Here is a 15,066-nt window from a genome sequence, read left to right on the forward strand (position 1 = left end):
CAGCAACCCTATAAGGGAATCCCTCAAACACCCTTAAAGTATAATAAAAGAAAAAAGAATAGAGAATACGACTATTTGTTATTAATATATCAATTATCTCTGGCACAGCCCTTATTCTCTATTCTTTTGTCTGCTATCATTTACCCGGCCGGAGGAGAGGAAGCAGGACACCGGCGGCAGCAAGGGAGCTCGGTGTTCCTGCTCCTCACTGCTCCCTCGTGCCATCTGTAGTGATGCCGGGCGCCGGAATATGACGTCATATTCCGGCATCACTAAACTGCGCGTGAGGGAGCAGTGAGGAGCAGGAACACTGAGCTCCAGATAGAAGATCCCACTGGACCCCAGGAAATTATGTGAGTGAGTGAGTGAGTGTGTATGTCTGTCAGTGTGTGTGTGTGTCTGTCAGTGTGTGTGTGTGTATGTCTGTCAGTGTGTGTGTCTGTCAGTGTGTGTTTGTCTGTCAGTGTGTGTGTGTGTATGTCTGTCAGTGTGTGTTTGTCTGTCAGTGTGTGTATGTCTGTCAGTGAGTGTATGTGTGTCTGTCAGTGAGTGTGTCTGTCAGTGAGTGTGTGTGCCTGTTAGAGAGTGTGTCTGTCAGTGAGTGTGTCTGTCAGTGAGTGTGTGTGTCTCTGTCAGTGAGGGTGTCTCTGTCAGTGAGGATGTGTGTCTATCAGTGAGTGTGTGTGTTGGTCAGTGTTTTGATGGCCATGGCTGGCCTCTGGGGAGGGGGGTCGGACTCTGGAGTCGCATACTGGCATCGGCAATGTAAGTGGAGTCTGCTTGTTGGCTAGAGGGGGGTGCTGGGATTTAGTAGAGGGGGGAAGGACTGGGATTTAGTATAGGGGGAAGGACTGGGATTTAGTATAGGGGGAGGACTGGGATTTAGTATATAGGGGGACTGGGATTTAGTAGGGGGGGGGGAGTGCGGTATAAAAAGAAACCTATGTTTCTATGAAAATTTAAGTCGGTTTGTTTGTTTTTGCGGCCCACATAAACTTAAGCTTTGTTTATGTGGCCCGTGCTAGACTTTGAGTTTTACATGCTTGCTGTAGGCACTCAGACCACTTCAGCTCATTGAAGTGGTCTGGGTGCCAACTCCCATCACCCTTAACCCTGCAAGTGTTTTTATTGCAGTTTTTATAAACTGCAATAATTACCTTGCAGGGTTAAGTCCTCCTTTAGTTGCTGTCTACCAGACAGCCACTAGAGGGACTTGCGGCTTCTAAGATGACTTTTGGTGGTCTAAATGACACTGGACATCCTCACCCTATGCACGAGGACCTCCAGCGTCGCCAGGAATCCCCATAGGAAAGCATTGAATAATGCTTTCCTATGGGGAGGTCTAATGCGCATGCGCAGCCATTGCCACACATTCGCATTAGGAGTTCCCCGTCGACGGGGAGGAGCGTGGGTGGAGCCTGATCCAGCACAGAGGGACATCGGCGCTGGAGTCAGGGAAGTGTCTGAAGGGGTGTTAATCCCTTCAGCGATGTGGGATTGGGGGCGAGAGGGAGGGGGGCACTCCAGGATTCTCTAGTGCCAGGAAAATGGGTTTGTTTTCCTGGCACTAGAGAATCCATTTAAATACAATATATTTAACTTGTTATTTAGAGAAGTTTATTTTATTATTAAAGTGATTCTATAGTGTTAGGAATACAAAGCTGTATTCTTTACACTATAGTTCCCTCTTGCCCCCCTCCCTTGTTGCCCTATCCCCTTTAAATAAAGGGATAAAGAAACAAACTGTAATCACTCACGTTATTCCAGCACCAATGTCCCTATGCGCTGAATCAGTGCTCAGCCTCCTACAACGTAATCTGACAGGGGTACCGAGTGCCCTCCCCATAGGAAAGCAATATATCAATGCTTTCCTATGGGAATTTCACTTATACTGGGTGCCTTAAAGCAGATGATGAGGACATCCAGCGTCATTTATGGAGCCAAGAGTCCTGTAAACTCATGGAAGCGCTCGTGAGTGGCTGTCTGACAGTCACTAGAGGCTGTCTTAGTGCTGCAATGTACACATTGCCATTTCTCAAAAACTAACACTAACACGGACAGGGACATTGCATCCAGACCTCTTCAATAAGCTGAAGTGGTCTGGGTGCCTATAGTGTCCCTTTAAATACAATATATTTAGCGTGTCTTATAGTAATACATACTTTATGATTAAATACAATATATTTAGCGTGTCTTATAGTAATACATACTTTATGATTAAATACAATATATTTAGCGTGTCTTATAGTAATATATATTTTATTGTTAACTACAATATATTCAGCGTGTCTGTAGTCATATAAACTCCATTATTATTGAATACTGTATATTCAGAGTGCCCTTTAGAAATATATACTCCTTTATTAAATACAATATATTATTTAGGTTTGCTGTTTATGTTGACCTTCAGGGATTGTTAAAAGTGTGGAATGTTCTTCTTGACGATTAGGTCTGAATGTTTACTCTCTTTCTATGTACCTAGCGTCTGCTGAACCCACGGTTTTGTGTTCGCATTAATCCTTCTAAGAGCATTGCGTGTAAAGATAATATTTGTGATTTGAAAAACCAATAGAGTTTTTTTTTTTTGTGCCATCTCATAAAGACGAGGGATTAAATACATGATAGAAACTGACATTTTTTTCTTCTTTCAAAATGTAATAATGCTGATAAGTCCTGCTACTTTTGTTTTTATTGGCTGTAAAATGGAGCAAGTAATGTTATATATCCCACATGCTGTCATTATTTTTAGCTTTCTAAAAAAAATCTTTATGGTTCCCACACTTTGTTTGAAGTGATCCTGTCAGAAAAATAGTACTCACCAGGAAGCTTGTAAAAAAAATATTATATACTCTCAATCATTTTATGGAAGGATTCGGTATGTTTTCCTTTATCCTTTTCTCCATTAAAAGTTGCATTCCCACTCCGGGCAGAGTGCTCTACACATCCTGCAGGCAGCACACACCAATGCTACACCTTAATAATCATAGACCCACTCACAAGTTCAACATTTGTGGGAATGATTACCAAAACGAGACACTAGCTATGTTAAACTTGTTTTATGCATGTTTTAAAATGAAAATAGGACAAACGACTCGGCAAAATATTCAAAAACAAAAGAAAAAATCATGTGTTAACATCGTTGTATTGCGTACTACTCATAACATTGCCATTTCCTCTCTGTAACGCATGTCACCTTGCATCAATAAAATAAAGAATAAAAAAAAAAAAAAAAAGGCGCATTCCCAAATACAGTTGTATAAAGAGTAAAGCTAGGTTTTTGTTGAAATTGTAGCAGATATATGGTTGTTTACTGTTTTAACTACACACTGACTCACATGGATTACTAATTGCTTACAATTCCCAAGTAAAAAACGAATATGTTCAGAATTTCAGAAAAAGACATTTAATACTAAAATGACAGGTATACTCTTAGTGGCTTCCGTTAGCATTATCTGATGTTCTTAACTGCTGGTGATGCCACTTCTGCTTGTAGGCACTGAACAATAGAACATGGGCAAACTATGATTCTAGGTACTTGCTCAGAAATACACCTGATTCACTGATTGTTCTGCATATCTCTATAGCTAAAAATCACCATTCTGGAAAAATACATATTAAATATAGGATAAATATGTCCACCTTCGAAACCTTCGGGTTTAAGGATGTTTAGCATTGCGTTTTTTTAAATCTATTTAAATTGTGTACTGTTTAAACAGGTTCTGTGTGCTGTTGAAATCAGTTTGGATCAGTAAAAGATGAATTAAAGGACAGCTGTCATTTTCAGAATTTTCTGTTCTCAATTTTCAAGTTTATTACATTTAATAAATCTTAAAGGTGCACTATAGGGTCAGATACACAAACATGTATTCCTGACACTAAAGGGTTAAAACCACCATCTAGCCCCCCTGGTCCCCTCATGCCACCCTAAATATAGTAAATCTTACTTGTATTCAAGTCTGGAGCTGCTTGCTTTGTCACTGTTTCCTTTAGACCTGCCCACTGCCTGCTGACATCAGCAGAAGTGGTAGCCTGATCCAATCACAATGCTTCCCTATAGGATTGGCTGAGACTGTCAAAGAGGCAGATCAGGGACAGAGCCAGCACAATTCAAACACAGCCCTGGCCAATCAGCATTGTCTCATAGAGATGAATTAAATCAATGGATCTCTATGAGGAAAGTTCAGTGTCTGCATGCAGAGGTAGGAGATAATGAATGTTTGTTTGCATATTAGGGAGCCATGACCCAGGAAGGATCTCTAACAGCCATCTAAGGAGTGGTCAGTGAAGTTATCACTAGGCTGTAATGTAAACACTGCATTTTCTCTGAAAAGACAGTGTTTACAGCAAAAAGCCTGAAGGTAATGATTCTACTCACCAGAACAAACCCAATAAGCTGTAGTTCTGGTCCCTTTAATGATGATTTTTTTTTTTTTTTTTTTTAAAGATGTGTATTGATTTTTTGGGGGGAGAAAAATTAACTTTTTTTTAAAATCTGTCTGAGCAGCCATGTTGGGTCAGACTCTACGGTTATTTAACCAACTGCTGCTCAACCTAACTTGCCTGCTGTACAGAGCAGAAGAAATAATTGCAGCGGCAGGTAAGTTAGGTTGAGCAGCAGTTGGTCAGATAACAGTAAAGTCAGAGGCAGAGAAGGCAGAGGGACACTATAGTGTTAGGAATACAGTTGTGTATTCCTATCACTGTAGTATTCATTTAAAGGGACACTCCAGGCAACCAGACCACTTCTGCCCATTAGAGTGGTCTGGATGCCTTGCCCCTCTCCCCTTAGTCCTGTTACTCAAAACACTATAGTTTTGGAGAAACCTCAGTGTTTTGATTACAGGGCTAATCCCACGTCTAGTTGCTGTCTCTCAGACAGCCGCAAGATGGTGTTTCCGGACACTTACTGGACCAAAAGGGGTTTAAATGACATTCGATGTCCTCACGCTCGCCTCTCGGGGACGCGCACATCACACTACGAGCATGCGCGGTGTCGTTTTACTGCTACACATTCAATGAGATTCAATGAATTTCTATGTGAAGCGTGTGATAGGCGGGGCGCTGCACTTAATGCGCATGCGCTCTAAGTTCTCAATGCTTCCAAATGAGAATAAGCTCATTGGTGGAGCAAAGCAAGTAAAGTCAGTTGACCGGATGACGTGGCAGGGGGAGTAGACGAGGGAGGCTGGATGTGTGACGCGGCGCTAGAAATAAGGTATGAAAAGGGATATTTGGGTAAATTTTTATAGGTTAAAAGGGGGGGTTACAAGGGTCCAAGGGAAGGGGAGAATTGAGTTTAGGATAACAAATAGCTTCTATTTCGGCCAGTAGAGTTTCCCTTTAAAGTTCTTATGTTAATCACATCTAAGTATTTACCAGGAAAATATATACTGAGATTTCCTCTAATTTACAAGTATGTCCTAGAGAGGATAGATTTGTTGTTACAGTGGTTATATAACAAAATCTTTGGTAATTGATTTGAGTTTTTCTTTCCACTTACAGAGTGAAACTGGTCCCTGCAACGGCTTTCCATGACAATATTTCAGTTTCAGAACAGGAAAACCTCACAGTGTTCCGTTCCAGCAGATTCCAAGAACAGTAAGTGATACAATTAAATCTGAATGCACATGTTCTCCAACCCTATTAAAAAGGATATTTAGAATTATATTGCAAAAAAAAAAAAAGATTTTAAGGAACACACTGGGCACTAATGCAACTTTAATGCATTTGATAAGTCTTGACCTTATTAAAATGCTCTGTATTTTGCATGATTGAATGGTTACCCTAAGTACCATGACCACTTGATTTAAAGTGGTCACGGTGCCTGGAGTTTCTATGTTTAATGTTATGTTATGAAATGCTGCACATAAAGGAGATTAAACCCTTGCTGCCAGAGGTGTAACTCCACCGCCAATCACAAGGAATCAATTTAACCGAATACCTCTTTTATATAGTTACATAGTTAAATAGGCTAAAAAGAGACACGTGTCCATCAAGTTTGGCCTCCCTCAAAGAGTTTTTGCTGTTTATCAAAAAAAATAGAACAGTTTTAAGCACTTCCAATTTTGCAACAAACCAGGAATAGCAGTCAGATTTATTCTTGGATCAAGAAGCTATTACCCTACAGTTGAAGAGATATATAACTGAATTATGTTTTTTTGCAAGTATGCATCTAGTTGATGTTTAAATATCTGTACAGACTCTGATAAAACCATTTCTTCAGGCAGAGAATTCTACATCCTTATTATCCTCACGGTTAAAAAAAACCTTTCCTTTGCATTAGACTAAATCTTCTAAATCTAAATGCATGACCTCATGTCCTATGTTTAGTCCTGTTTGAATGGCTCAGTGACATATTATTTGTATCTTTTGATTACATTACCAAAAGAAAATGGTAGCAGGCATTACCAAGCCCAATTTGTAAGGATTCCATGTTGAGAATGTGCTAAGTTAAAGGAACATTCCAGGGCACAATAATAACTACAATTGAGTTGTAATGGTTCAAGGTGGTTCCATCTTCCGTTTTGCATGAAGGAGTTAAACCCTAATGAACTGTTTAACAATCAAGGTCTGCAAGCAAGTGTCAGATCGCTCAGCTCCTGCACTTCCTCTCAATGTATGAGACTCCAATCAGAATACCATGGTCAAGGCGCTCCTGATAGCATGGCAGCATAAAAAATCTATAGCTTTTCATTGAAAAATACTTTTTCTTTCACTTTTCTCAATGGGGATCCAATGACAGGTTAAGAGCGATCAACGATCAGACACTTCGAGACTTAACAATGGTCTAAACCAAGTCACTTAAGATTAAGCCTGAGTCTTCCGTGCACCATAACAACATAATTGCAATTAAGTTGTTAAGGTGACCCGAGTGTCTCTTTAAGTCATAAGGTTGTTAAAGTTTAGTCACACACGTCAGATCTATTGATTGCTATTAATATTAAAATCAATCTTATGGAAAACCTATGCATATTCATGAAACCCCAAAACATTCATGTGTTTTTAATGGACTGCTTTTACCATCTTCTCTGTAGCTGTTAGGCTGAAAATAGCATTGAAGTTGTTTTTTGGCAAGTGTTTCACAAATTGTTTGGTCCTTTTAACCCCTTAAGGACCAAATTTCTGGAATAAAAGGGAATCATGACATGTCACACATGTCATGTGTCCTTAAGGGGTTAAATGTTCTAAGTTGAGTATTATAATTAGAATGCGAAATTAGGCACCATTGGATGAATTTAGTAACAGTTCAGCTTTGACAAAAATTGTATAGATTATACTTTAATTTTATTGCAAGTATTGTTGTTTTCTATGTATATTTTATATGCTTTCCTTATAAGGATGTCTGTAAATATATAATAAGTGGCAAGCTAGAGTATACTGTTTATTTCTAATTTGGTATTTGTATATTCTGATTGAAATAACAAAAGGTAAATAGAAGTTATAAAATTGCTGCAGAATATACATTAATAATTTAAACCCAACTAGATTGCACAATGTAGTGAAAGCAAAATGATGAAAAGAATAAAACCTGCACCTCCAAACACTTCCATTCCATTACTGTGTAAACTAATCCAGGCCTCCCAACTGTCCCAATTTTGGTGGGACAGTCCCTATTTCATATGCGAATTGGGACGAAGGTGGGAGGGAGGTAAAGGGGACGGGCTAGTGGGGCAATTGTGTCACCATGGGGGGCTGACACGCCAGAGTTTTTGGCATATACTCAAAATATGTAATATATAAGAAAATAAAAATATGACATTATATTATTTAAGACTGAAGGGGTAAAGATACTTTTCGGCACTGGATCATAACAGTTTTCCAAGTCAGATGCTTTTAAGTAGAATGTATTCTTTAATACACAGTATGATTAAGTGAATTTCAAAAGCATTAACAATATGGTTTAGAGTCACTTAACTTGGACCATTTTCATATTAGGCAAATATATTATAGTTGAGTTATAGCCAGGAAAATTATTCTAACTATAGCAGGAAAAACGCATTACCAATGACAGATATGCAGGGCACCAACATTTGTTTACTTTCTGCTTGATGTCTACTTGTCACAGTCTAGTGAAGTGGCGGAAATTTTCAGCTATACATAAAAACAGATTTTTGTATTTTAGATGGAATGTGTATAGATGCAACATTCACCTCTTTACCAATAATTCACTCCACTCTCCATATGTCATTAACACAAATGACATCTTATGTCACAATACCTCATCACGATGAGATCTTCCTGTCTCTTCTCTTTGTAAAGGAAATATGAATTTTGCTTTATTTTCCATTCATGCGACAGGTCTGTATAGTGTTTGTTCTGTAGTTCGATTTTTACCAGTTTAACAAAAAAGGGGAAATTGTTTTATAACATGTATATGGAATTATGTGGGAAACAAGGGGCAGAATATCACTGAAATGTTTTAAAATTGTGTAGAAAATGTTTATAGACATAGGGCCTCAAATTATTATTGTTGGGTACACTTTTCAAATCATTAAATGTTGTTTTTTAAAACCATTCTTTAATATTTAGATATTTTTATGTGAGATTTTTTAATATATGTTTTAACATTTTTTAATATTGTGAGAAAATAATTGTAAACGTTTATCCAAAAATATGAACTCATTCGAAAAGCTTAACCAACAATATTAAATTGAGGCCATCATCTGAAATAAAAAATACTTTAAAATAGAGTTCAATTAAAGTTAGACATTTTTAGCTGTTTTTTTAGAATGTTAGACAGAAGCAAAAATTAACTCTCTCTTTCTGTCTCTCGAATATTACCTGCTTCTGTTTCATTTTTTTCACGTATGCTTGATTAGGAATTAACTAACCATATAATCTGTGCAAGCATCATATGCAGAAGATAACCAAGTTTTATTTATGATGGACAAAGGTTAATGTGCTTCATTTTTTCTATTGATTGAACTAATCATGCTGAGATCTGGTACAAGTACCTCTTGCCTCCTGATCTGTACATGCACTCTGTTGACACTTACAAAGCTGTCTTGTTCTTTTCTTACCTTAAATGGACATCTCGGATAAGTTGTATTCTTCCATACGTTAATTCATTTGCTCCTTCTCAAATGTTAATATAGTTCCGAAATTATGATTGAATATCCTCAGTAAGTCAATATAAAAGTTTGCATAAATAAGAACTCCTTATTACAACAGTGGGAGGAGGCATCCAACACTTGCTTGAGGAAATTTATGGATATTTTATGTAGATTCAAATCCAATAGACTAAAATCAGTGGATGAAAAAGTAAAGGCAGCAGTTGAGAGTATCCAAAGCTGTAAGAAAGACCCCTCCTTTCAAACCCAGGAGCAAAGACTACAACAGAACCTCAACAAATACCAGAGTACTATTAAAAGCCGTAAGCACCACGGCACCAGCCACTATACACACGGACAACCGAACCTACATAAACACCCACGGAGCCACAATCCAAGCTACGCATATAAAAAGTTAACAATATGAAAATATACACCCATAATGTCAGAGGGTTAAATACCCCACAAAAAAGGCACACACTCCTTAAAGAGCTCAAATGCACCCAAGCCGACGTGATATGCCTGCAAGAGACCCACTTTTCAGCAGATACAACTCCCACCCTGGGGAAGTCAATGTACCCCCATCAATACCATGCCATCGCACCCACAAAACGAAAGGGAGTCTCTATCCTCCTCAGCCAACACTTAGCCTTTGAAGAAATTCTGGTGAAGAAGGACCCGCTAGGCAGGTACATTATACTGATCTGCACTATCAATAGCTCCACCTATACCATAGTCAACACATACCTACCAAACGTACACCAAGGAACATACCTCAGTAATTTGTTAAAACACATAACACAGCTCCAAACAGGTACCACAATCATATGTGGGGACTACAATCAGTTCCAAGACCCCACCCTGGACTCCTCAGCAACACACACAATCAGTAGAGCAAAGGTACTGCACAGACAGTGCAAAGCCTTAACCAAACTGTTAAACACATACGGACTATATGACGCATGGCGCACACTGCACCCACAGGGGAAGGAGTATACACACTATTCCCAGGTACATAACACGTACTCAAGAATAGACAGGTTTTTGCTACAGAGCGCACACCTGAATAGAATGATAGAGTGCGAGATAGGAACATCCCCCTGGTCGGACCACAACCCAGTTACACTCCAATTAGCAGACCACTACAACTATAAGAACAGAGGCCCCTGGAGGTTAAATGAACAACTCCTCAACGACTCCCACTTTGTTCAAACACTGGAACAGGACCTATACACGTACTTTCAATCTAATGATACACAGGACATAAACGCCCTCACACTATGGATGGCCCACAAACCGGTCATTAGGGGCATTCTTATCAAACGAGCCTCTTACCTCAAAAAACAGCAGAATCACACACACGTCCAAAATCTCAAAAAACTGCAAGACCTTCACAGAGATAACATACTCACCCCCTCCACGATCACACAAAAACAGATAAAAGACATGCAAAATCAAATTAATGTAGCAAACTTTCGAAAAGCGAGCTACGCACTGAAAAAATTGAAAGCTAACACATTTGTCCTAGGAAACCAGGCGAGCAAAGCTCTGGCCCAGAGACTCAGAGACAAACAGGCCCACACCTGAATTCCCTACCTGCTCTCATCACAAGGACAAAAATTGACCGAACCCACACAAATCTGCAATGACTTTGCGTCCTACTAGAGTTCCCTCTACAACCTGAAAGACAATCCCCAAGTACACCAACCCACCCAAAAATCGATCACAGAATATTTACGTAGATTTGACTTGCCCAAGCTTCACGAACAACAAATAGCGCGTCTAACGAACCCCATCACAACCAAAGAAGTTTTACAATCAATAGAACTAATGCCGAAGGGAAAGGCATCAGGCCCAGACGGATTCACCAACCTCTTCTACAACACATTCAAACACATTCTGAGCCCATATATAACACGAGCCTTTAACTTGGCTACAAAACAGAGTAGCCTGCCGACCGAATTCCTCACAGCCCACATCATCACCCTACCCAAACCAGGTAAACCGCCCACGACATGCCCAAATTGCAGACCCATTTCCCTGTTGAGCGCAGATGCCAAACTATCCGCCAAACTATACGCGGAGAGACTCAAAACAATTCTACCCGACCTGATCTCAACGCAACAAGTGGGATTTGTGTCCGGCAGACAGGGCCCAGACAACTCGGGGAAGGTGTTAAACATCCTCCACTACCTCAATAGCTCCAAAATACAAAGTACACTCCTATCCCTAGACGCTGAAAAAGCGTTCGACCGGCTTAACTGGCAATTCTTGCAGGAAGCGCTCAACGGGTATGGCTTCCCCCCTACCTTCCTTAACATGGTGAAGGCCCTATACAGCACCCCTTCAGCGACAGTGCTAAACTCAGGGTTCAGCTCCACCCCACTAACAATCACCAATGGCACCCGGCAGGGCTGCCCTCTTTCCCCACTACTCTATGTGCTGGGCCTAGAACCACTAGCCATAGCGATCCGAAACAACCAAGATATTAAGGGGATCTCCATTGGTGGCAAGGAATATAAACTAAACCTATTTGCGGATGATATCCTTCTCACACTATCTAATCCAGCAATCTCCCTCCCAAACCTCCATAGAGAAATTCAAGATTACAGTAAACAATCTTACTACCAGCTAAACCTAAGTAAAACCCAAGCCATGTGCATATACACCCCAAATATAGACGAAGAGATGTACCGACTCAAATTCCAATATGACTGGAGGAACGACTTCTTGACTTTCTTAGGCATCAAACTTACCAAAAGACACACCGACTTCTTTGTAGCCAATTACATTAAACTAACCAAAGAAGTGGAACACATACTGCATTCGTGGCAAAACAAGTTTCTTTCCTGGCTAGGCCGAATAGCGGCCATCAAAATGACAATTTTGCCGGAAATCCTCTATTTGTTCCGCTCTTTACAAATACCCTTACCGCAGCCGTTCCTACACAGACTCCAATCTAGCTTGATTAAATTCAGCTGGGGGGGGGGAGACACCCCAGGGTCTCAAGAGCGTTGCTCATGAAGCCAATAGACAAAGGAGGCCTGGGCTTCCCGAACCTTAAGGCGTACCACCACGCAGCACAAACGGCGAACATCCTCGCCATGCAATCCGCTACTTATACCCCCCAATGGATAGCGATGGAGGCTAGCTGCAGCGAGATCACGGATCTCCCTGTGGCCCTGTGGATACCTAAACAACTACGCCGCACACCACCAAACGCCCTACCCACCACTAAACTTCTGTACCGGATATGGGACAGTCAAAGATCCAAACAATGCTCCGCAGAGCCATGGTCTATGGCGACGCCACTACACTCATTAACTCTATGCAACAACACATTCCCATACAGAACATGGAAGGCCTCCAACATCACACACCTGCACCTGATATGTTCCCCACAAGGACTACACCAGTTGCCAGTTATCCAAGCCACATACAACATACCACCACAGCTCACGTTCTCATACTGTTGAAAGCACTAATAGGCAAAGCTACAAGACAAGGCCCCCCGCTCACATCCCCCACCACCCTAACTCCTTTTGAAAAGATGTGTATACACCAAATCCCAACTAAAAAGACAATATCTGTGTGCTACAAGTAAATCACCGAGAGCGAAATCGAGCCGGAGTGGAGATACAAGACCTAATGGCACAAGGACATAGGCCGAACACTCACACAAGACAAATGGCGCTGCATCCACACAAACCACAAGGGACTCACAACATGTGCCTCTCACATAGAGACCTCACGCAAATTAATATACAGATGGTACATGGTGCCTTCACGACTCAAGATAATATACCCAGACACAAGTGACTGATGCTGGAGATGCCTGACACAGGGAGGGACTATGCTCCACATCTGGTGGACATGTGCTCTAGTCCAGCCATACTGGAAGCAAATAGCAGGACTAATTCAGGGGGCCACAGGGTGCATACTAGACCATAATGCTGAAACATTTCTACTCCAACTCCTACCCATAGGCACGCCACAATGCATCACCAAACTAATATTCCTAATTTTAACGACAGCCTCCACATTACTAGCGGAACATTGGAAAACCCCAGGGATCCCATCCCCAGCAGAGGTAGTAACGATGGTTACAACTACACTAGAATACGAAGGAATAATGTGGAGCCAAACAAAAATGGGTAGGGGAAACGCCACAGCGAAAGCACTCTGGGCCACATACACAGAAGCCTGAGACCTCAGCATCTAACGAGGGGCCAACGAACAGGACAAAATAGATCCAAATAGACAAAACAACCAAACCAACGAAGACATACGAGTTAACTTGTTATCCCAGTTATTCCCCCCCCCCCCTTCTAGATACCCTCTCCGACAGGTGGACAATAGAGGCATGAACATACCCGCCAACACAAGCACAGGTGGACACAGGTTAAAGAATGAGCTAACCTCCCACTCCCCCCCCCCCCCCCCCACCCCAAGAGAAGAACAGGGCCACACGGCTCCCAAGTAGGGATCAGGAAAGGGAGACAAAGTACCCCAAGGGGGCACAAGGTTCCCCGGAACACTCAAGGAGACACTGAACCCGCTCTCAGCGGACTCAGGGCCAGGGAGACATGAGGGAAGGGGAGGAAGATACACCGCGCACACGATGTACAACCTGACACAGGTATAAGAGCTACGGTATAACAGAGCTCCACAGCAATAATACTTCCAGTAATGTGTCTGAGTGTATAACAGAGCCCCACAGCAATACATGATAGACCTCCTAAAACCTCTCATAACGTAGACACTTAACCCCCGTCTTTTGTACCCCATCCCCATCCCAACATGATAAGAAGTGACAAATGTAGCCATAGGTGTAAACCACTGAACTACGGAGAACAAGAAACGTGATGCAATGGATGTACTGTCGCTTCTATGGTTTACTTGCATGTCACCATCCCAGTTTTCCTTTCTGTACCCCATAACAATAAAAATTGTCAAATTGAAAAAAAAAAACAGTACATTTCTTAGCGATAATGATGATTATAGAACAGGGAGAGTCTGATTATTGTACTACGTGACGTCTGAGTTTGAGACCTCAGACACAGACAATGAACATGTCCCAATATCTCAGATAAATCCCAGTGTTCAAGCTACCAAGGGAATTCTAAAGAAATGTGTCTCTTTTTTAGAGAGGGGGAGGCACAAGTCCAATACAGACAAACACGCAACAGGGGGAGGGTCCGCAGGTGCTACTAGGGGGTGATATGACAATTATTAATTTATCAGATATCAATCTCACCACAGTCCAGACTCAGGTACTTATGAAGGGCGTGTCTGTTGTCCCAATCCCTCCATTCAACCATTTTGAATGGATAAAATACATTAATTTATTTGGGAGACGACTTGCTCTTCATACATTTTTTAAGGTGAAAGATGAGAAAAAGGCCAAAGAACTAGGGTTCTTTACCTACATCAAATATGTAGGTAAAACCATATGTCCTCTAAAAAGACATGTAATGAAACACGTCCATTCAGTGACATCCAATAAAGACACCTCTGTCGCAAGACATGTCGGACTTTATCATAAGGACTCACCTAAGTGCATCAAATTTGCAGGCATAGAGCGAATCCAAATGGGTAAAAGGGGAGGAAATCTAGACCAAACCCTTAAAAGAAGGGAATGTTTCTGGATACATAAATTCGACACCATGTCACCCAAGGGACTAAATGGGGGCTTCACATTTACCCCATTTCTAAATACTTAGACCAATATATACTAGTTCATTCATTTATTATTTCATTTAAATACAAATGTACACACAAGTATTTGATTAATCATGCTGGTTATCTTTGTGGGACTAGATATGAGCAACTGGAGTTACAGACATTGCAAATAACATTTGGTATATATTTGTACATACCTTTTTTACATTAAATCATTAGCAAAACGCAACTGTAATTATATTAAATATAAGTGACCCCTTTTATATATATATAAACTATATGGGGCACTCTGCCTGAACTTTTGATATGAGATACTAGATCCAATTTTCCCCAC

General features: G+C 40.9%; 1 protein-coding gene across 2 annotated transcripts in view; it reads left to right on the forward strand.

Moving 5' to 3' along the window:
• SHROOM3 (shroom family member 3) overlaps nt 1-15,066 on the forward strand; it is a 397,699-nt gene that overhangs the window by 253,226 nt on the left and 129,407 nt on the right. For both annotated transcript variants that reach the window (XM_063458694.1, XM_063458695.1), the window contains one exon: nt 5,503-5,598. In XM_063458694.1, coding sequence (XP_063314764.1) covers nt 5,503-5,598 — 96 coding nt within the window. The remainder of the gene's footprint in view (nt 1-5,502; nt 5,599-15,066) is intronic.

Source organism: Pelobates fuscus, chromosome 6 (genome assembly GCF_036172605.1).
Source record: "Pelobates fuscus isolate aPelFus1 chromosome 6, aPelFus1.pri, whole genome shotgun sequence".
In the NCBI taxonomy this organism is placed as follows: domain Eukaryota; kingdom Metazoa; phylum Chordata; class Amphibia; order Anura; family Pelobatidae; genus Pelobates; species Pelobates fuscus.